At 35.3% G+C, this 25,458-nt stretch overlaps 1 protein-coding gene across 1 annotated transcript in view; it reads right to left on the bottom strand.

The window, feature by feature from the left end:
* Positions 1 to 25,458, bottom strand: part of LOC136852966 (transient receptor potential cation channel subfamily A member 1 homolog) — a 64,142-nt gene that overhangs the window by 23,788 nt on the left and 14,896 nt on the right. The window contains 2 exon segments of the mRNA XM_067128034.1: positions 3,211 to 3,319; positions 4,456 to 4,498. Coding sequence (XP_066984135.1) covers positions 3,211 to 3,319; positions 4,456 to 4,498 — 152 coding nt within the window.

Below are 25,458 nucleotides of genomic sequence, written 5' to 3'. Positions count from 1 at the left end.
AGCATTCCATATAATTTTAAATGTCTAATCTAGTTATTCACTGAAGATGACACAGTTGACTCGAGACATTCCAGTTAGTCTCCACATAGGCTACAAGCTTTGACAAGTTGGTTAATGTCATATGAAAAAAATTACCAATCAGAGCTCATTTTGGCACTCCAAAGGCGCCTGGAAATTCTTTCTTATTTTAATTCTAAAGAACACACCTGTGCAGAATAACAGTCTATGCCGCCTAGAATATTTAAGCTTCTTTTCTCATGACTTCTTGAATATCTGATGATGGATAAGTTGTTATTTCTTAACATCAACAATTATATCAGTAACTTTACCCAGGACCTATTCTCTAGTTCCGCTTTCTCTCCACTTGAGGGCGAGCCCTGGCTAATGCTTTTCTGCAGGTAATTTTTCAGTTATTGCTCCACTACGCTAAATAAGAGAGCTCTTCCAGTGATTATGGACAAGTTTATGTCATTTCCATAACAGTGAGACTTTATTTCATCAGTATAGCTTTACCCTGGACCTATTCTGAAGTTCTGCTTTCTCTTCACTTGAGAGTGAGCCCTGGCTAACTCTTCTACAAGTACTTTTTCAGTCACTGCTCCACTAAACTAGATAAAAGAGCCCTTCAAACATGTCAGAGGGACTGAAATAATTAAGGATAATGTCAGGTGGGATGATAACAGAGTGAGAGCCTGTCAAGGTCAGTAAATGGATGCCAAGGAGAATAAAAGAGCCAAAGATGTTAAAGGGAGTTGCTACACTCAAATGGGAATGGTTGTCAGGGAGGAGTGATGTCAGTGGATCTGATGTTGTCAGAAAGGGCACGGCTATTATGAGCTATACAATGTTAAGGGGAGTAGAATATAATAATGTAAATATATAAAGTAAGGGACACACCCCAAGGCATTTGATGATCTGCATATTTCTATAAGAGAGAGAGAGAAAATATTTCAATGCATTTAAAGGCTCTCACCTTGCAAAGTGGCATATTTCCTCTCATTAACTTTCTCTTGAGGAGTGACATTTAAAAGGTAAACCTTTTGAATTGGTGAAAATAAAACAGAAGCGACTGATTCAGGTCTTACTAACTTCGGTATGATAACAACAACAATAAACATCACCAACTCCTACAAATAACAACCACAGTAGTCATTACAAAGTAAACAATTTAACTCACCAGGTACAACCTGTTCAACCCCAAAATCTACTCTTAACTCACCAAGTACACCCTGTTCAACCACCAAATCTACTCTTAACTCATCAGGTACAACCTGTTCAACCAACAAATCTACTCTTAACTCACCACGTACATCCTGTTCAACCACCAAATTACTCTTAACTCACCAGGTACACCCTGTTCAACCCCCCAAATCTACTCTTAACTCATCAGGTGCACCCTGTTCAACCCCCCAATTCTACTCTTAACTCACCAGGTGCACCCTGTTCAACTCCCAACTCTACTCTTAACTCACCAGGTACATCCTGTTCAACCCCCAAATCTACTCTTAACTCACCGAGTACAACCTGTTCAGCTCCCAAATCTACCCTTAACTCACCAGGTACATCCTGTTCAACCCCCAAATCTACTCTTAACACACCAGGTACACCCTGTCCAACACCCGAATCTACTCTCAACTCACCAGGTACACCCTGTTCAACACCCGAATCTACTCTCAACTCACCAGGTACACCCTGTTCAACCCCCAAATCTACTCTTAACTCACCACGTACACCTGTTCAACCCCCAAATCTACTCTTAACTCACCACGTACATCCTGTTCAACCCCCAAATCTACTCTTAACTCACCATGTACATCCTGTTCAACCCCCAAATCTACTCTTAACTCACCACATACATCCTGTTCAACCTCCAAAACTACTCTTAACTCATCACATACATCCTGTTCAACCTCCAAATCTACTCTTAACTCACCACATACATCCTGTTCAACCTCCAAATCTACTCTTAACTCACCACGTACATCCTGTTCAACCTCCAAATCTACTCTTAACTCACCACGTACATCCTGTTCAACCTCCAAATCTACTCTTAACTCACCACATACATCCTGTTCAACCCCTAAATCTACTCTTAACTCACCACATACATCCTGTTCAACCTCCAAATCTACTCTTAACTCACCACGTACATGCTGTTCAACCCCTAAATCTACTCTTAACTCACCACGTAAATCCTGTTCAACCCCCAAATCTAGTCTTAACTCACCACATACATCCTGTTCAACCCCCAAATTTACTCTTAACTCACTATAGTCTGTTTTTTTCCATCTGTCCACCTGCCTGTGGTGCTCGCACATGGTAACACTGCATCCCGGGCTTTAAATAGTTACGCTATGTGTAAGTTTTAGGTAAATAAAAGGATATCTGGGTGTACATTTGCAACTGAAAAGTGTTTTAATAATTTACTGTATGCGAATTACACCGTTAATATTCGAAATAGGATATTGTTATTATTGTTGAATGTAAGCTGCCTTTTCGGGGTGGCGAATGGACCAGCCACATGCAATGGCGGGAAAATTGCTTCTTTCGCAGTTCACTACGGCAAGATGTCAATTTTATTGGACCACACCTACAGTACTCTGCTAATAAGGTATGTGTTACTTGATTACACGTAAGTGTATCAGTATATACTTTTAATTTTTATAAAGTGTGTTTTAACCAGATATGATATGAAGTAACATGTAGCTTAGTAGCAGAGTAGGTGTGATCCAATAAAATTGACATCTTGCCGTAGTGAACTGCGAGAGAAGCAATTTTCGCCACTGTGTCTGGCTGTTCCATTCGCCACCCCGAAAAAGCAGCTTACATTCAACAATAATAACAATATCCTATTTCGAATATTAACGGTGTAATTCTCACACAGTAAATTATTAAAACACTTTTCAGTTGCAAATGTACACCCAGATATCCTTTTATTTACCTAAAACTTACACATATTTAAAGCCCGGGATGCAGTGTTACCATGTGCGAGCACCACAGGCGGGTGGACAGACCCTGTCCAACCCCCAAATTTACTCTTAACTCACTAGGTATACCCTGTTCAACCCCAAAATCTACTCTTAACTCACCAGGTGCATCCTGTTCAACCCCCAAACCTACTCTTAACTCACCAGGTGCATCCTGTTCAACCCCCAAATCTACTCTTAACTCACCAGGTACAACCCATTTTAAACCCCCAAATTCACTCACCTGGTGTAAAGTCCTGGAGATGAGGTCGTAGGAACTGAAGCCCCTGCCGTTGTCAGACGAGGTGATGACCTCAGTTATCTCCGGGAAGAGGCCGTCTTTCCCGTAGGAACTGAAGGAATAACGTTTTTGTTTTAGTATTTGTTTAATTGGTATTATTTTGGAGGTAATGTCTCTGTTCGTGAAGAGAGAGAGTTGAAGTTTTTCTTATTCGTGAATATATCTATCTATGAAAGAAAAGGAGAAGGAGAGAGAGGTAATTCTGTCTTGCAAATACATACAGATTAGAGAGAGAGAGAGAGAGAGAGAGAGAGAGAGAGAGAGAGAGAGAGAGAGAGAAAGAGAAAATTAATAGTTTCCTATTTATTGTCAACAACAAAACAAACATTTTGGGTTTAACCTAAATTAGCTAACTACAGTATGTATGTACATATATATATATATATATATATATATATATATATATATATATATATATATATGTATGTATATATATATATATATATATGTATGTATATGTATATATATATATATATATATATATAATGTGTGTGTGTGTGTGTGTGTGTGTATGAAAGAAAATAAACCCACTTACTCACAAACCTGTACATACAATAGATGACACGAAATACACATATTCACACAAACGCATGCGCATTACAAAAGTTGTCCGTAGACTTAGTTAATATAAATTCTAACTTCTTTTTAAAAATTGAGTGATTACATAGTACCGACCCGTTTGACACCATTGAAGGTGAAGCTATTACATACAATTGGTTGAGTGTTTCTTGAAGGGGGGAGGGACGCTTGTCAATATAATTAAGTAATTGAAGGGGGTTGTATACTGAGAGAGAGAGAGAGAGAGAGAGAGAGAGAGAGAGAGAGAGAGAGAGAGAGATATTATAGAATGCAGTCAACTGTCACGAGAGTCGACGACAACGTAATCAAACTTTTGGTAATAATTTTCAGTCAAGAAAGAATTTCGCGCCTTACTAAAATGTAATGTTTTTTTTTTTTTTAGACGTAGAGGTCAACGGGACTGGCAACTCTAAGCCCTTATATGAAGGCAATGATATATTCCAACAAACAGGGCTCATTACCAGCACGTCAACCCCTTCTAAACACCCCCAAAAGACTTACAAAGTATACACAATTTTTCCAAAGATTTTATACACTTCTATTTACTAAAATACTTATCTACATATTTTTAAACTTATATAAGTTTATATATAAAGTTTATATACTTACAATTTTCTCGCGGATGTTGGGGTCGACATCCCCGAATCCTGGACTGCAAAAAAAAGAAAAATAAGATTATTAATAATTGGAATAACTGATAATTTCACCCAAAGGAGTTCATCTTAATAATGTGATGAATCCCAGTTAATATCACTGTTTAATTATAATGTATACAATATTCATCATAACGTTAACATTCACTAAATCATTAGATATAAAATGATAAAATTAAATATATATATATATGGTGTTAAAATCTATGACAAAATTTCAAAAAATCTTTATCTTCGTTGTATTTTAACAAAATATTAACAACCTTCACACGTTAACTTAATACTTTAACTGTAAAGTTAATTTGTTGATAACAGACATTAACCAACTCAAGTCCAAAGACAATAACTTGTTTCCAACACCATCTTGGGGGTGGGCGGGTCATGGGTAAGGCGAGCAACCTCACCCCACAACCATTGTTTAGAAACTTGCAACAGACTGTAGGAGTTTAACGTGAGCAGGAATGTGTTAAAATGAAGAAGGCCAATCTCAAAAGTTATTAAAATTAATTAACAATAAATCTAATAAAAAAATTTTAAAAGTATTAATTTTAGAACCATGCAAAATTTTATAACTGGTTTTAAGTTGTCTAATTCAGTTATTTATTTATTTACCTGAATTATGTAGTTACATATCTGTAGCCGTACTTAACAGATTTTTTCACATTTATTCATATATTTTATTAGTGATCTATTTGCTTAAATAACATTCACATTTATTCACATATATTGTAATAATTACCTACTTGCTTATATATTTTCCCATTTATTCATTTATATTTATTTATCAATTTGCTTATATATTTTTTTCACATTTATTCATACATTCCATTTACTCATCTTTCAGAATTATACAGGCTTGAAAGAAGTACCTTGGTGACGGGGAGAGTAAGCGGGGGGGGGGGTTAGTGGGAAGGGGGGGTTGTGGTCCATATCCAGACATACTTTGGGGGAAGTGGATCGAAGACAGGTAACACCAAGAGAGATACTATGCGAATCTCCATTAAAGTGATGAATGAATAATCGATTCATTCACTACAAAGGGCGACCCCTTTTGGGAAGGGGTGTGTGTGAGTGTGTGTGTAAAGACAAGATTCCTTCGTTCTCTTCACGAAATTTATCACAGCTCCTCCTCATCCTCTTCTTCATTCTCTCGCCTTATTTTATCTGTCTATCTGTCTGTCTATTTATCTGTGGTGTGTGTGTGTGTGTGTGTGTGTGGAAATCTAAAGCTACAATTCCTTTGTTCCCCTCACGAAACTTATCACAGCCCTTCTCATACTTTTCTTTACTTTCTCGCCCTTTTTTTATTCATTTATCTATGTGCATATCTATCTATCTATCTATCTATCTTTCTATCTGTCTATCTATTCATCAAAACTTTACGGGAAATAGCAAACTATTTTTATTTCCAAAGTGACAAAAAAAAAAAAAAAAGCTTCCCCAACGCTCGTGGATGGAACCGTTCGATACGACAGTTTTTTTTTTCTTTTGTTGTTGTTTTTATTGTTGTTGTTGCAGCTCTATTCAGCGATGTATTGGTTAATTTAATTTTCTTCAGTAAAAACGTCTTTGCGGGAACTAGTGCGTAGAAGTGAAAAAATAAACAAGTATATAATCAGGGATATAATTGCAGTCAATATAGTGAAATTAAAGAATAATTGTTCTGTGGATAATATGGTGAATTATATACATATATATATATATATATATACATATATATAAATATGTATACATATCCATGGTCTGTTCTGCAAAGCATACAAATCAAAGAAGATTAATGATCATAGCACATGCCTTGATTCGCTTCCAGATATGTAAATTATACCGTTCTAATAACTAATTAAGGACAGTCCACCTTTCCCCACGCTCATTCTGGAAACCTGGAAATGAAACACACACACACACACACACACACACGAACACTGCAATAAGGGATTGCTAGAAGAGTCCTCCTTTATGATAATAAAGTGTGGAAGCTGAATTTAACTGAGAGGAAGAATGGTAGATGTTGCGATGAACTGTTTGCGCCCAAACCTAATTTGGGCAACCAAATCGGGTCTGTTGGTGACAAATAAGTCCAAAAAATGAGATAAAATAAAGCAATGGGATAATTCGTACGATAAATTCCTGAGTAGATGTATAAAGGAATATGCAAAAAATTAATAAATAAATAAACGAAATGAATAAGATAAACAAATAGATGGGATCATTGTTCAGATAGATTCATGAACAGATGAATAATGGAATATGCAAAAAAATAAACGTAATGAATAAATAAATTTCAACGCGCAATCTCATGTACCTCAGCCACCACCTCATTCAATGACCCTCCCCACCCGCCCTACACAACCTCCTCCTTCAATAAACCCTTACCCCACCCCACCCCTAGGAAAATAATACCCCCAAGAAAGGGTAAGACTGTAAATAAAGAGTTACAATGCCCGTCCTCAAAATACATTATCAATCACCATTCTGACCTCAAAGGTTTACTTTGATCCTGACCTGAGGTTCTAGGGTACAATGACCACAGGTAATCTGACGTTAAATTATATTCTCGCCTCATTAAGGGAAGTTCTATTAATATTGTGTCATCTGAGGACTTCCATTCAGCTGTATGAGTCATGGGGAGGTGGGGGGTTGGGAAGGGAAGGTAGGGGAGAGGGAGGGGAGGGGGACTACCAGTTGGCTGTAACTAGAAAGTGGTGTGACATAAAAGTGCAAATAAAAGTGTTTTTATTATTACGGGAACAAAAAGGAAAAGCCCAAAAATTCTTAAGGAGCTGGAATGGATTCTCTCTCTCTCTCTCTCTCTCTCTCTCTCTCTCTCTCTCTCTCTCTCTCTCTCTCTCAGGTGGCCTGACGTCACCGTGTTATTATTTTGAGACGATTTTTTTTTCATTTCACTGGAAAACAAAAACAAAACATTGAACCATTTCTCTCTCTCTCTCTCTCTCTCTCTCTCTCTCTCTCTCTCTCTCTCTCTCTCTCTCTCTCTCAGAAATAGATCAAAATGACTTTTCGTGGAAATTAAATAACAATAAACACCACACTTATCAAAAGAAAACGAGTTTATAACAAAATGAAAAAAAAAAAAATAATCTTCAATAGGTCAAGGATTGCCACTGAGAGATCAGTCTTTATCTTATTTGCCTCAAACTCTCAAGTAAGCGTTCTTATCTCTCATTATCACTGCCTCATAACAGCAAAAGCTCTTTATAAGTGCTCATGAAAATCAGATGATAAGAATTATATTTCACTTTTCCGCTAATGGGTCTTAATGCAGTTGTACCAAATTGCAACAAAATATGTATGCCAGTTTATAATTAATATTTTTGTTGAACTATTATTATTATTATTATTATTATTATTATTATTATCAAAAACATGAAAAAATGACAGAATCATCAAAAAACAAGATTAAATTGAACAAATTAAAAAATAGGCAAGATTCAAAAATAAAATATATATATATATATATATATATATATATATATATATATATATATATATATATATATATATATATATATATATATATATATATATATACATATATATATATATATATGTAATATATATATATATATATATATATATATATACATATACATACATACAGATAGCGATATAATGAAGATTCTCCCATCTACAATCTCCGTGACATCTTGTCATCATAATGAATAGCTAGCTATTACAGGATAGGAACCAATCAGTTAATAGCTCTTCCTTCCTTATCTTGTATTAAGTTTAGTATGCCAGCAATGGCACTCTCTCTCTCTCTCTCTCTCTCTCTCTCTCTCTCTCTCTCTCTCTCTCTCTCTCTCTCTCTCTCAAGACGTCATGTCATTATAATTAATTTTATACTTGTACAATAGGGCTGTCCATATGGCTATTCCCCCCACCCCTCTCTCTCTCTCTCTCTCTCTCTCTCTCTCTCTCTCTCTCTCTCTCTCTCTCTCTCTCTCTCTCTCTCTCAAGACGTCATGTCATTATAATTAATTTTATACTTGTACAAAAGGGCTGTCCATATGGCTCTCTCTCTCTCTCTCTCTCTCTCTCTCTCTCTCTCTCTCTCTCTCTCTGTGACACATCTATTATATACTTCAGCTCCAATTAAGTCGGACAATGACATATGGCTTGAAGCACAGTTATAAAGGACTCTAAAAAAATAGAAGAGGAACCCATTATAGGATTATGCTGGCGACAACATTTTTCACACGGCTGAGTTTTCAGATGTATGTTAATCTGTTTGTGACATTCAGGCGTTAATCTTTTTTAAAATTTCAACGTTAATGTTGTGCACCTAAATGCATTTAGTTGTATTTTATATATATATATATATATATATATATATATATATATATATATATATATATATATATATATATATATATATATATGTATATATATATATACATATATATATATATATATATATATATATATATATATATATATATATATATAAATATATATATATATATATATATATATATATATATATATATATATATGTATGATATAAATATATATATATATATATATATATTAGAGGGATAAACATTAATTGCGTAGTCTATATGAGAAAAAAACAATAAAATAAAGAAAAAACGCTTGACAAAAAAAAATGCGTCTTCAACAAGTACACTGTCAGAGTCTCTCTCTCTCTCTCTCTCTCTCTCTCTCTCTCTCTCTCTCTCTCTCTCTCTCTCTCTCTCTCTCTCTCTCAAGGCATCATGCAATTATAATTAAATCTCTACTTATACAACTGTGCTGTCCATACAATTGGCTACTCCAAAAGTCTCTCTCTCTCTCTCTCTCTCACACACACACACACACACACACACACACACACACACACACACTCTCTCTCTCTCTCTCTCTCTCTCTCTCTCTCTCTCCCAGACAACTCCTCTCGCGTTTCTCTAGCAAAACTGGCACAGACGCCCAGACTCCTATTTCTATTACCTCTTTGTGGCACTCCTTCTCCTAAGCAGTGCCACGTCTGTTGCTACTTGCCAACCGGGATGTAGAGAGAGAGAGAGAGAGAGAGAGAGAGAGAGAGAGAGAGAGAGAGGAAGGTATAGGCTTTTGGGTAGCTATTTGTACAGACAGCACAATTGTAGGAGAACAGTATAATTGCATTACGTCTTCAGAGAGAGAGAGAGAGAGAGAGAGAGAGAGAGAGAGAGAGAGAGAGAGAGAGAGAGAGAGAGAGACAGGGATGATTTATTGAAGCATTTGTAACAATCGAGCTGAACTTATATACTTTGATATGAAGTATTCTTACGCACTATTACAGTCTTCGTTTCTTCTGCTCTCTATTCTTTATATTCTTCGTGCAACTTATGAAAACATATGCTTTATAATCTTAAGAACATATATACTTTTTTTATATACTACACCTAAAAGATTGTGTATACAGTGTAAATACACGCATAACTCTCGCATATAAATATTACCTCAATATACGTGCACAATGAACTGAAATCATATACATACATACATACATACATACATACACAGTGACTAGTCAGAGATTTTATGGAAAGTACAAAATAATTAGATTATAGTCTAAGATAAAACCATTTCAAAGAAGCCATTCATATAGTTATGACGTTTTAACAGCAGTAATTACAATCAAGGAGCTTAGCTGGAAATAATTCCTAATGATATATTAGGAAAGTATATTAATGAAATACACATTTTACACAGTATTCATGAAATACAATGCATACAGTGTTAATGAAATACGCAATATGCATAGTACAAACGTGAGAATTCAATACAAACATAAACACACTCACATACAGCAGAAACATACAGCAGGCACAAAGTTAGCCAGCATACAAGGTAACCAGGAACTATCATACCAGCAAACAAAATACAGCAGGTTCTTCACCAGCAAACACCACCAGTAACGATCTATTCCGGATGATGAATGTTGCGAAAGCACGGAATCTGCTTGCTTGATTGTTCTAGGGGAGGGATGGGGGTAGGTGCTTTGTCTACCTGGAGGTTTGTTGAGTAGCCCGGCTTCTGTGAGACAGAATAAAGCCAGTCTCTCTCTCTCTCTCTCTCTCTCTCTCTCTCTCTCTCTCTCTCTCTCTCTCTCTCTCTCTCTCTCTAAAACTTCACTTGAGGTACATGCATGTATTTATACCAACTGGACAGTGGCTTAATTTATGAAAGCAAAAATAATGTTCAACCACACAAGTAAGGCAGAAGTTATTCAATAATATTAAGACTAAATAAAAGCTTATTTATATGAACACTCGAAAAAGGCTCAATTAAGATATATTAATTAAAAAATCATATTATAATAATTTATCGATAAAGAAAAGCTTTGTTAATTTCCCGTACCTCTTCCAACGCTCACTTGTCCTCCCATCTAATCATTCTTATCATTTGATAGGTTTCTATCAACAACGAGCTTCTATTAATGGACGTAACAGATAAGACAAAAGATATAGGAGATAATAGGATAGAGAAGGTGGGGGGGCGGCCGCCGGAGAGTTAATGGGTCACAATGTGGCCTGGGAAATATCCATTATTAAAACATGCAAAAACCTCACTAATTTAATCTGGTTCGAGCGAGAATGGGTGAGAAAACAAGGTGTCAAAGCCAAAGAAACGTTTAATTAATAAAGAAAACGCATAATACACAAAACGTTTAAGGCAATATTGTTACTTATAAACAAACAGGTTGAGATACCAGTTTTAGGAAACATTGTTTCACGTGGGTTCAACAAAGTACTAATACCTTATCCCTTGCCCTTCTTATCTGGCATTCTGCCCAAGGGAGGTTGGGGGGAGCGGGTGGGGGGGAAGCAGGTAGGAGCTGGAAGTCTCCCTCTCTCTCTCTCTCTCTCTCTCTCTCTCTCTCTCTCTCTCTCTCTCTCTCTCTCTGCACGTCCTGCCAAAACCTCTTTCCAAAATAACGGACGGTTGTGTAAGCTTCTTCTCCGAATAACTGGTAATGTGAGAAAGATTCTTGTAGAGAGAGAGAGAGAGAGAGAGAGAGAGAGAGAGAGAGAGAGAGAGAGAGAGAGAGAGAGAGAGAGAGAGGTCCCACTCAAAAGTAACTTCAATAATTATTAGAATGAGTCATGAAACATTTTAGTCTTTTTTATCATCAAAACACCTTTTTAATCTTGGTTTTATTTTTTCCTTAATGCAGTCAGAGAGAGAGAGAGAGAGAGAGAGAGAGAGAGAGAGAGAGAGAGAGAGAGAGAGAGAGAATAATCCCACCCCAAGGTAACTCCAAAAAATATCAGAATAAGTTATCGAACAATTTGTCTTCATCATTATTAAAATACCACAATTATCCGTTAACAATATATTTAGAATGTTTACCCTTACTGAGGTTATCTAATTAAGTGATAAAAACACTTATCCCGTAAGAGCAAAATATTGATAATGCATGTAGTTTGAGAAGACATTTACGTGGAAACAGTTATCGGTTATAATTAAATGTGAGGCATAATAATAATAATAATAATAATAATAATAATAATAATAATAATAATAATAATAATAATAATAATAAATTATTTTTATTATTATATTTCATAAACATAAAATTAAATTTTATAATAGTAACAAGTATTATTATTATTATTATTATTATTATTATTATTATTATTATTATTATTCACTTCTATACAGTGATCTCTTAATCTCAGATAAAATTTCATTGAATAAAGTCTACGGGATTTGAACGCCACATTTCGATACAATTAACTTGAAAACCCATAACTTCAAACGTAAACAACAATAGGAAGAGGTTTACTTTCACTCAAGAGACTTAATAAAACGACACAAAAACCAACCAGCAGTTAGTCCAAACAAAAGGTATGTTAATTCCCCGTTTAAATTTCCGTACGTCAAAGGAAACATTCATTTTAAAGAACCATAAATACAAGGCGAAACTCGCTGTTAGTCTCGGCAAACGCAGCGGTGGTTAAGTAGGCCTACACAGCAGGAAACCACCACAGCCTTACTGGGTCTGAAGTAAATCTTTCCATTCCTGAAGTCTACGATCGTGTTCTTGCGTAGCTTCTTCAAGGAAAGCAGACCGGGTCTTTTCTTCTTTTTGTCAGGTTTTGACGGAAACATCTTGCAATAATTCGGCACTGGGTTTTTCTATAAATGGTTTTGGAAGCTCGTTTCTGAATTTGCAAAGCTGGGTTTTTTCAACGGATTACAATTTTGATTAGTTTTTTTTTGGGGGGGGGATATCTTTATCTTTGATGAACAGTCCTATATAATTTTTAATTAACTGTCCTTTGAAATCGAATTAGGATGATATAAACACAAAAAATAATTTTTTCCGGCAATACCAGATTTTGCCAAGGGCATAACATTTACTTATTAACTAGGAAACAAATCAAATATTTTAAGCTAATTATATAATTTTTCCCCGTAAATATCTAAATTAATTATATTGCATAAACTTACGGAGGCGCAAACGGGATAACATTTTCCGTGTTGTGATTCTCAGATCAAATTCATGAAAGTATTCAAACACTGGCAAGCTTGCAAAATCTTAAGTTTTTTTTACATATTCACCATTTTCATAAATAGTATAGTTTGCAACGTACGTTTAACTGTAAAACTTCACCACATAATTTCTCACAATTGTAACATACTTTTATCTGCAATCTCGCACACTGGTTCCTTTTACGCAGCGAGTTAAAAATGTGTCATGACTTGCAAACACTTAGATCAAGTGGTTTTTCTGTATCATTTAATTACAACGCGACGGGAAAAACCCACAAAATCCCTTTACTCATCTTGACAAATTCCTCATGTATGACATGACGGATTAAAGCACAATAATACTCCGTCAAAATCGTACGATAGTCAAAGGGAATCAAACACCAGAGGCGTAAGATAACTCAAGAGCACTTTGCGTCCGTGTTCCTTCAGAGACACCAATTACACCACAACTGGTTCCTCGGCTCCAAATGTTCCCCTCCCCCCCAAAACCAGCGGTTTTCTCCTCACTTTCCCCCTCCCCATCCCCCCCTTTCCTCAACCTCCTTTCCTTCTCCCACCGTTTCCCTTCACCGAATCTCTCTCTCTCTCTCTCTCTCTCTCTCTCTCTCTCTCTCTCGGGAATTACGAATGATTGAATGTCTTCCTCTCGTCTTCGTTTCTCGCTTTCCGAGAGAGAGAGAGAGAGAGAAAGAGAGAGAGAGAGAGAGAGAGAGAGAGAGAGAGAGAGAGAGAGAGTAGTATTAGTAGTACGAAAATAGTTTTTTTTAATGATTATACCAAAGCATTCCTTCGCTTTGCTCCCTTGAGAGAGAGAGAGAGAGAGAGAGAGAGAGAGAGGTGATATCATACAATGGATATACAGTATAGAAGACAGAATATATTAGAATACTACAGTGCTGGATATAAACTCTGTGTGTGTGTGTGTGTGTGTGTGTGTGTGTGTGTGTGTGTGTGTGTGTGTGTGTGAGAGAGAGAGAGAGAGAGAGAGAGACAGAGAGAGAGAGAGAGAGAGAGAGAGAGAGAGAGAGAGAGAGAGAGAGAGTCAGTTTTATCAGTCTTAACGCGAACCATCTAGCGTCAGTCCAGTTTCACCCCATTAAACTCGTTGCCACATCAAAGTTACGCAACTATGCCTCGAGACATTTATGCCTGTCCCATGGCACATAAGAAGATTGGGGGAGGGGTTCTATAGTGCCATAGCTTGCAATAATGCAGAGATGACTGGTGCTAGAGGCAATGGGTTATAATAAGGCCCGAAAGCTAACGGGTTTGATAAGTGTAGTGTGATGCGATGGGACAAAAGCATTTAGGTTTATTAAGCACTGAAATTCTCTCTCTCTCTTTTGCCTTAACCCACACACATATATACAGACAGACTGGTTCCAACTGGGACACAAAGTCTCTCTCTCTCTCTCTCTCTCTCTCTCTCTCTCTCTCTCTCTCTCTCTCACACACACACACACACACATATTTATTTATTTATGTATTTTCATTTATTTATTTTTAATTACTCATTAATTACTTTTTTTTATTTATTTATGCTTATTTATTTACAAATTTTTATTTTTTTATTATTTTTTTACTTTTATTTATTTATTTAATTTTTTATTTATTTATATTTTTATTTATTGTATTTATTTATTTAATTCTTTTATTTATTGATATTTTATTTATTTTATTGTTTATTTATTTATCTTTATTTATTCAATATATTTCATCTTTAAACAGTATACGTACACAACATACATGAACACCGACAGAGAGAGAGAGAGAGAGAGAGAGAGAGAGAGAGAGAGAGAGAGAGAGAGAGAGAGAGAGTCAGTCTTCCGTATTTCAAAAGGAAACAGAGGGGCTTTGCAGCACATATCCCGAGCCAAAATTGAACCGAAATAAAATGCAAGATATTTTCCTACTTGGTTCTCCGGAAATAAACGCTAAGCAACCACATTCACTGTGTTAGTCTAAATGAATTTAGTTTGTATTATGAAACGACTCTTGAGAAACGAATTCATTTAATTTATTTTTTATTTTGTTTGCCTTGTAAGTCTGAGAAAATGTTCCGTTCAATCAGAATATGATAATTTTGATAATCATAGAAAGTAACCAAATGTGATATTTCATGAAGTTTATACACCATGTATATAGACATACATGCATACATACATACATACATATATATGTGTGTGTGACTACATGAACATATGGTACATAAAAACTACACATAAATCGAAGTATACCACACATACATACATACATACATACACACGCACACACACACACACACACATATATATATATATATATATATATATATATATATATATATATATATATTATATATAATTTGTGTACCTTCACAAACATTTGGTACATAAAAAATATGCATAAGCCGCAGTGTGAATACCCGCTTTATACGATTCGCATAAACAAACAAAACAATGGCCAAGACTCTCAAGCTATCGACTTCTCTAATTAAAATCTTGGCAACTGACAAAAGTATTTCCACAAATGTTCTAACAATGCCATCGCTAAACCTTCTGGTTTGGACACTTAACTATGCGAAGTCCGCTCTCAACCACCTGAAGACGCTATCAGTCTATGGGCAGGTGAAACTAACGCCAATTAAATGTTGGCAACTTATCGGTCACAAGTCGCCAACTTATCGCTCACAAGTCGCCAACTTATCGGTCACGAGTTGCCAACTTATCGTTCATAAGTCGCGAACATTACAAACAGACTAAATGCAAGTCAGTGACTCACTGTAGTTCTCAAGATACCATCACTGTATGGACAGGTGACACTTGACACCAAATAAACGTCTCCAACTTATCACACGCATGTCACAAACAACACAAACACATGGAATACAAATCAACAACTCAATGGTAATTATGACTGCATTTGCACTAGCTTCGACAAACAATGTTGGTTACTTGTTTTCAACATGCTTGTGAGATGTATGTGGTAAGTTGTCGACCTGTGTTTATGACGTGTTTTACATACACATACATGTTTACATTATCTTGTGTGCTTGTATCCCTTGTTTATTTATATACATAAAATATGGCTGCTAAAAATACAAAAAAAGACATACACAAGTGGCTACGAATCCATTCATTAACAGCTAATAAGAATAAAAACTTACAAACACACACCCGCATTCAAATCGACCATCTCCAAAGTACCAACAGAAATCAGCAGGCTCCCCCAAAAAGGGTCACCTCCATTAGCATTCATTTATTTAAATGAGTTCAGTAACCTTTCTTTGCATGACCATTAGCTACCCCTCTCAAATAAGTAGAAGGGTTCCGTAATCTACTTTCTAAAGGGTGGTGTGAGAATATCCTTATATGCAGTTTTGTTTATTTTCCCTTTTAGCTTCTTTCGTAATGAGGAGAAGTAACTGGGTCTTTTTTACGTGCGAATATATGACTAATTCTAATATACAGTATAAACCTGGCGAGTTGTTTGTGACGCCAATATCTCAATGTTTTTTAAGTTAACATAAAAGCCACGCCCACCCCAAAGAGTTGCCAAATACTCATAACTGTCCAGCGATAACTGGCAACTGTCACGTCCTGGTAGTATGACTAGGATACAACAGCTCAATAGATTTTTAAAAATTGCGAAATGTTATGGATGTGGCCTCAGCACGACGCTAAGACTTTAAAGGAAGGAAGCAGTAATCAAACTTATTTCTACAGTTATTGTCTGGGCTTCTCCTCTTACTTCAGTTTTCCCTAATTACTTTAATATCTTACATGCCAATGAATGTTACAAATAAAATGACGAAATTCAACTTACGTGCTTGCACTCTTATTAAAATGCACTTGGCCAAATCCACGCTTGGTAAAGGCATCTTGTATTAAAACACAGGTTATGACTGCGCTCGACTTACTTTCCTTAACCAGCTTGATGGCTCAGAAATATCTATTTATCATTCGTGGACAGAGAAATGTTATTGTCCATTTGTGAAAGAGGTGTCTCCTCGAGGTTTTCCATATATGTAATACGGTTGAAATTCAGGTTGACGCGTGGTTAGAAGTATCACATTCACAACATTAGAGAGGAACTAAGTAACAGTTTGCCAAGAAACTGTTGCGCGGTTATACCTCAACACAAACTACACTGAACGCGCGAAATCAACCCATTTACCTCACCTGACTCCATCGAAACCTGACTAATCGGGTTAATCTAGTAAACAAAAAACTGTCCAGTCACGAGAATCTACAGAAACTCTGACAAAACTATAAGGGACCAATCAGGAAAGACTACAGGACAAAACTGACCAATCAGGAACGACTGTAAAACAAAACTGACCAATAGGGGGATCTTTCTCAATCTGAGCAAGACAGGTGGTTTTCTTCTCCATAACGTTGATCGGAGTGAGTCGAGATACTCGAGACAGTCGCCAATGGTTACCTGTCCCAAACAAGCACAGGTCTGACTGTCTGTCAAACCCTCCACCTTCTCCAGTCATGACTAAAACATTCAGCGTAGCTTGACTGGGCTCGTGACCGCGTGCATGACAAAGGAAAATTAACGCCTTTCATGCAATCACGAAGTCTGGCGCTATGAATCAAATACAGAGGTCTTTTGTGTTCTTTTATTTTTTGCCCTTAAGACTTTTAAACTGTGATGTTAAGTGGAAAATATGGTAATTTTTTTAATCTTGTTCTCTCTTAATTTCAGGATATCTGTCACGCTTTTTTTTATACGATTGAGAAAAAGGACATTCAGGTCCTCATATGAATGCAAGAAAAAAGTAATTTTTGCATATCATCAAAATAACATCTCTTAATAACATAGAAACTATTATACTTTAATAAAAACCGATACATTTCCTTTCTCAAGCACATTTAAAAAATATTTTTAAAAAATCAAAATCATAACGTCTCAACTTCGTTTTCGATAAATCTTGTGTATTTACCAGATTTATTCGTTCATTTTCCCCTCATATTCTCGCGTGACCTGACTTTCCTCATTTACAAAAAGACCGCACGAAAGGTCACGACATAATCTTACAATGTTTTTATGTTTACGTAAGTGTTATATTTTTTTAATACTCTTCCCTCGCAGGGGGTACAGCATTGAAGGGGAACAGAGTGTAGGGGAAAATAAGGCTTGTTTCCAGGGAGAGGGGAAAATAAGGCTTATTTCCAGGGAGAGGGGGAAAATAAGGCTTATTTCCAGGGAGAGGGGAAAATAAGGCTTATTTCCAGGGAGAGGGGAAAATAAGGCTTGTTTCCAGGGAGAGGGGAAAATAAGGCTTGTTTGTGGAGTCAGAGGGTAAAAGGTCTTCTGAAATAATGGGAAAACGGAGGATTGTTCATGGAATACGGAGGGGAAAAATGGTTGTTTATGGGATAGAGTGGGAAAATAAGGGTTGTTTACGGAGCTGAGGTGGAAAATGAGAGTTATTTATGGAGATGAAAGGAAAAATAAGGGTTGTTTACGGAGCTGAGGTGGAAAATAAGGGTTATTTATGGAGATGAAAGGGAAAATAAGGGTTATTTATGGAGATGAAAGGAAAACTAAGGGTTGTTTATGGACCTCTGGGGAAATAAGGGTCCTTTATGGAGTTGTGGGGAAATAACAAAGGTTGTTTATGGAATTGTTGGAAAATGAGAGTTGTCTATGGAGTTGAGTGGGAAAAATAAAGGCTATTTATAGTTGCAAAATGTGACTTCCACGAGCTTCAAAGGATAAAGGAGGGGTATATAGGTTGCAAAGCTTTTGAGGGCAATATTCCGGGTTATAGAAAAAAAAAGGGTAAAATATGCGCCGAATAAATCGAGCATTCCGCACAGCCGCTACAGTGTATAATCAAGGCCACTGAAAATAGACCTATCTTTCGGTGGTCTCGGTATAATGCTGTATGAGCCGCGGCCCATGAAACTTTAATCAATGCCCGGTGGCGGCCTATCCTATATAATTGCCAGAAGCACGGTTATGGCTAACTTTAACCTTAAATCAAATAAAAACTGTAGTTTTTAAGATCTGAGGGCGGACAGAATAAAGTGCGGACTGGCAGACAAAGCCGGCACAATAGTTTTCTTTTACAGAAAACTAAAAACGAATTCCTGTGGTTATTATAAAACAATAAAATACTTTTTAACAAATTAAGACAGAGAGCTAATGCTGCATAGAGAAGAAAAAGAAGAAATGAAATAACTAAACTGATAGGAGATGAGGGACACAGTGTATGGCTGAACAAAGAGGCATTATGGGACTTGTCATTACACAGTTGCATGAGAGGAATGTTGACTTTTACGCATGCGTGAGCGGGCGTGCATGCACCCCCGTGCGCGCGCATGTACTTCCGGACGTTATGCAAAATCTGCGGAAAATAATAAACTCAATATGGAATTGCTGTAGTGAAATCTATTGACGGAACCATATTTGAGGTGTGTAATACTTTTGGTTTTTTTATGCAAAATCAGCGTGATTATTAACATCTCGTTAACTTAAGTTCCTGCAAAAAAAAAAAAGGTGTTTTCACGAAGATTCAATTCATATACCGACTTGTGAGTGATATAATAAAAACAACTGAAAAGTAAATACATATGGTAATTACATATTAGCTTATGTACCAGGAACAGAAAGATTATATATATATATATATATATATATATATATATATATATATATATATATATATATATATATATATATATATATATATATATATATTATATTATATTATATATATAAACACATGCACAAACCAAAAGAAAACTAAAACAAACAACATAAACAAACTATACACAGCCACTCACCTCAGCTGACATAAAAACGTAAAAATCAATCAGAAATCAATCTAACCATGCATCCTTTAACCTGACCTGACCTTAACCTAAATCAACCATGACCCAACCATAACCGCAACCCAAGCTCCACGCACAACCACAAATAATATTTTTATGATTATTAATCGATGCTTTATTTTCTGTGTTTATTTAGCAATATAAGCCGGCGTCAAAATAGTAATGGTCACCGATAAAGTACAACAGTAATATTAAGGTTGATTTCTTGGTTATTATTATTATTATTATAATTACTATTATCATTATTATAGTTTCTGTGATATCTAAATAATATTATCGTGCATTTCATCCTTTATTCCAATGTTGATGATGCTATTATTATTATTATTATTATTATTATTATTATTATTATTATTATTATTATTATTATTATTATTATTATTATTATTATTGTTAATCCTTTATTTGTAATTATTTCATTTACATTATAAGAATCAAAATTTAAACTCAGCAGCTGATAAGGGTTAATATCCTTTCATTAATTACTAAGTTATTTTCTGATAGTTATAAATATATTGAGTAAATCTTTGTTTTTATGAATATTATAAGTGTAAATGAAAGTATCCAGTATTTCCTAAATAAATATAAATATGTATAATATATATGTATATATATATAAATATTTATAAAGTTAATAAAAATATTAGTTACCACAAAACAAACAACCACGTCTTTCTCTAGGTCCTTAAAAACTAGCTTTAGTTAGTAACCTCTCAGTAACCTTCATATTCCTGTTAATATGTAACACGTCTCCTTTTCATGTTACCAACAAGCAAACAAAAAGCACTGCGCGTCCGAAACCTTTGCTTTTATTTTTTTTTTGAGACAAACACAAAAACACTCCCCGCCACCACCAGCCCGACGAAGTCAAAGTCAAAAACTCACCGAAACGCATCAAGCGTATGAGTGGCGTCGACTCGGTCATGATTCGGGGGGGGAAACGTCCGAATCGCTCGGTATGACTTTAGTGTTATTTCTCACCTTTATACTTTTTTTCACTCTCCAGCGGCTGGAATATTTATCATTTAAGAAAATAAGATGAAATTAAAGTTAGTTTAATATTGTATTAAGTATAGGTTGTTAAATTACAGGCATAACATTTTATGTAGAGAAATTAAGGGTTAAATTCTCTCAAGTTTTAAAATTTCAGGATGCCAAAAAGTTCTTTTTTATATAATTGGCATTAAAGACTGTTCAGCATTTCAATTCAAGATTTTTATACATTCCAGTTTAATGATATTTATTTAGCTCTTTTCATATTATCTGTCATGCATTACGACCACAATATCTTTAGCATCATAACTGACAAGATAAATTTCTTTTATCTGATGTTGTTTAACTTTTTTTTCCTAATTACTTCAATTCCATGACTATTTCTCCTTTGTATTGACATTTTTCACTAATAATCATAACTTGCATGTTTTTACGAAGTTCCAACCCACATATATATGTCTTGCACGCTTCCCTCAAATTCAAGATCAACATTGCATATTTTTACGTTATCATAAAAATATAAAAACAATTCCTAAGTTGCACGAACTAATACGTTTCCCTATTTTTTGTGAATAACCATCCCTCCTCAAGTTCTCCAAGACAATCTATATAAAAATTTCTTTTTTCAATTGTTAACCTTAATTCTTTTTTTGATAACTAGACATTCTATTTTTTCATATTTTCTGATCTAAACCGTATACGATTTAGTTTACCCAAATTTATGTTGACACAATGCCTTAACACAGGTCCTTTTTCAAATTCTGAGGTTTCGGAATGAATTATTCATTATTCTGACGAGTTTCACAACAATAATCTCGTATTTTGACTTTCTTCGCTTTAGATTTCGTTAAGAGGCTTCAAAATACCAAAAATAACTCCTTATAATTCTGAACAGTTTAACGCCTAATAAATCACTATTTTTATCTTATTCATATTTATTCAGTTTCCTTGTACTTCATGAATGACTATCAATTATTCCATCTTCTTTTTCATAATTAGCCAAATATTCGCGATCTTCTCCAACTACCAATGAATCTAACATTATTCGCGAATATTTTAGTGAGTTTTACTGGTAAATTTGGCGTTTTTCGCGAAAAATTCGACAATAATTTCTCGGTTTGCGCGAATACCGTCACTTGCAACGCTCGCTAAAAAGCTACTGTGTAAGATTGGACGCCAGGCTATCTTATCAGCATGCGCCTTTTGAATGGGTTATCTTATGTACTCATCGTGGGGTGACAATTGGAGAGAGAGAGAGAGAGAGAGAGAGAGAGAGAGAGAGAGAGAGGTGCATATAGTCTTTCTCCTCTTGAAGCAATCTACAGGTAATTTCTCTCTCTCTCTCTCTCTCTGCATTTCAGGAGACTGATATTAAATCTCTCTCTCTCTCTCTCTCTCTCTCTCTCTCTCTCTCTCTCTCTCTCTCTCTCTCTCTCTCTCTCTCTCTCTCTTTGCATTTCAGGAGACTGCAATTAAAGAATATTATATATATATATATATATATATATATATATATATATATATATATATATATATATATATATATATATATATATATATATATATATAAACATCAATTCGAAATGAATAGAGAAGTTAATAATAATAATAATAATAATAATAATAATAATAATAATAATAATAATAATAATAATAATAATAATAAGTATGTCGCATGGCAACAAAGAAGAAGAAAGTTCAAAAAGACCCCGAGTTACTAGAGAAACTTTCTGGGACGTCAATTTAAACCAATATAGGGGACGTGATCTTCATGGGGTACCGTGAATGTGAAGGCACTGGGCCCCGGTGCCCATTTAGTGGGTATCTTTCATGTCGGGGCACCGGGTACAGTGCCCGTTCAGTGGGTATCGTGCTTGCCAAGGCACTGGGTTATGTGCCCATTGGTGGGTATCGTGCATCTCGAGGCAGTGACTCCAGTGCCCATTTAGTGGGTAAAATGCATGTAAAGGCATTATGCCCAGTGCCCATTTGTGGAAGAAATGCTCGTCTTGGCACTGGGACCAATGCCCACTGGTGGGCACAATGCACGGGAAGCTAGTGGATCCAGTGCCCATTAATTTGCAAAATGCCCGTCTTGGCAGTTTCCAGTGCCCTTCAGTGGGCATCGTGCATGTCAAGGTACTTGGTCCAATGCCCAGTAGTGGGCAAAATGCATGGGAAGCAAGTGGGTCCAATGCCCAATTAATCACAAAATGCCCATCTTGGCCTATCGAACGAATCAGCCAATTACATTCTTGACCACTGAACAGCAACAAAAGCCAACGGGAAGGACAACCAAGCGTCCTTTTCTTGCCCAGGCCAGAAGAAAACAAGAGGAAGAAGAAGAACGAGTTGGGGGACTTAAGAACAGTCCATTGTTCTTCACGGAACAATGGGTCTTACAGCCACGGTTCGTGACCACAAGCAGTTTCAAAGTGCTTAGACTGAGTCACATATTTACAAGGATAAAAACATGTAAAAATTGAAGTTCATTGATCACTTGGTGACACTTTTCAGTTGCTTGAGTTGTTTGACAATTGCAGACTCCTGGGTGAAATTGAAATTGATTAAGGGGTATTATTATTATTATTATTATTATTATTATTATTATTATTATTATCCATTTGCAACGCTCAGGATTAAACTGAAATTGATTAAGGGATAATAATAATAATAATAATAATAATAATAATAATAATAATAAAAAGTGATGGACTCCTAAGGAGGCAGGATGCAACCCGGAACCCCCCCACACTATAAAAACCACCCAGTCGAATAGGATGACTGATAGAAAAAAAAATAATAATAATAATTATTATTATTATCATCATCATCATTTCTATTATTACTGTTCTTGCTGTTGTTTTACACCCATCGCCATCATCAATAATAATAATAATAATAATAATAATAATAATAATAATAATAATAATAATAATAATAATAATAATAATAATAATATCAAACGCAAATTACAAGTAATATCGCACGGAACGTCAAGAACAAACCGCATTGCCAACCTCGCTTAATCATAAAGCGGGTGGCGATCAAATGTACGAAATCCATTTTACCAAATTTCTTAGAATTCTTGAAATGAATTGAATATAGAATTTAGGACAAAGACCAAGCGCTGGGACCTACGAGATCATTCAGCGCTGAAACGGATATTGAGAGTGAAAAGGTTTGAAAGGTGTAACAGGAGGAAAACCTCAAAGCAGTTGCACTATGAATCAACTGTTAGGAGAGGCTGGAGAGTAAGATGGAAGACAGAGAATATGAATGGAAGTACAGTAAAAGGAACGAAAGGGGAAGGATTCTTGATGAACTTTGTACTTACTGACGATCAGTGGAAGGCCGTCTGTTAAGGACATCTTGAAAAATTTGGCTGGGGACTTACTTTTGTTTTTCTTTTTCTTCTTCTTCTTCTTCTTCTTTTTAGAAGGATTTAAGATTCCTCAAGATTCACTCGTTGAAGATAAACAATTAAATGTCACTGATTGTATCACCTTCTAGGTAATTGTCTTTTACTTACAATGTGAAAGGTATAAATAATTTTCCTATTATATTTTATGTTTTGGGGTAATGCTAATGTGTTGGGATTACCATCAGAAACGACAAAGGCCTAATATTGTTGTTTGATCATTTAAATCTGAGATTATAATTTATTACAACAGACTTATTGCTTCTTATTGCACTTTAGACTGGGGATTTCATATTAAAAGGTTACGGTACGTAAAAAAATATATATATTATAAGATCATTAACTTTATCTGCGAAGTGGCCTTTGATAAGATCTGGAGCTAAGATTTCTTTCCTTTCAATTCCCAAAGCAAATGAGTGAAATTTCTCAGTATATCTGTTTCAACAAAAGACTGAACCAAACAAACGACTTCAAATTTCAATACAGAAGTGAAACTATAACATTAACTTTAGAGAAACAGACCAGAACGCAAGAAGTTGCTAAAATCAAAACTTGATGAATGAATTCAAACTTCTCAAAAAATAAAAAAATTAAATAAATAAATATCAGTGTAAATTCTTTCACTTCAAGAATAAGACTCACTACTGGTACAGTCAGCAAGGCTTATATACCTGCTCCTTGAGTTTATCTCACAAAAGCTTTCTAGGTGTTACAAGATTTCTTAAGATAAGACGATAAGTAATCTAATTTTTCAACGATTTCAGACTTATCGTGATCAAGGGCAATTTACAGTGACATTACTTTGGTTATGTTACAATGAGTTCTGTATGCGTTACAAGATGTAACTTCGAAAGTAACACGGAACCAAATACCTTCGTAGATAAGAGTTATCGCTTATCGGGAATGACCTACTGAAATGTCATATACGTCATCGAATGTCATAATTATGTCTGGTAGACACATCCTGTCAATGTTAAAAGGACTTACAGTGGTTATATCACCCGAATGCAATTCAGTAAGTAAAATAAACAAATAAATACAATATTTGAAAAATTATAAATACAAAAGTTGGCTCTCCGGCCTCATTGTCACCCACTGTCGTTTCCACTAGACTCCTACGGCCCGGTGCAAGCTCTCTCTCTCTCTCTCTCTCTCTCTCTCTCTCTCTCTCTCTCTCTATATATATATATATATATATATATATATATATATATAT

Source organism: Macrobrachium rosenbergii, chromosome 26 (genome assembly GCF_040412425.1).
Source record: "Macrobrachium rosenbergii isolate ZJJX-2024 chromosome 26, ASM4041242v1, whole genome shotgun sequence".
Lineage (NCBI taxonomy): Eukaryota > Metazoa > Arthropoda > Malacostraca > Decapoda > Palaemonidae > Macrobrachium > Macrobrachium rosenbergii.
Note: the sequence above shows the minus strand (reverse complement) of the source record. Positions and strands in the feature narration are given on the sequence as shown.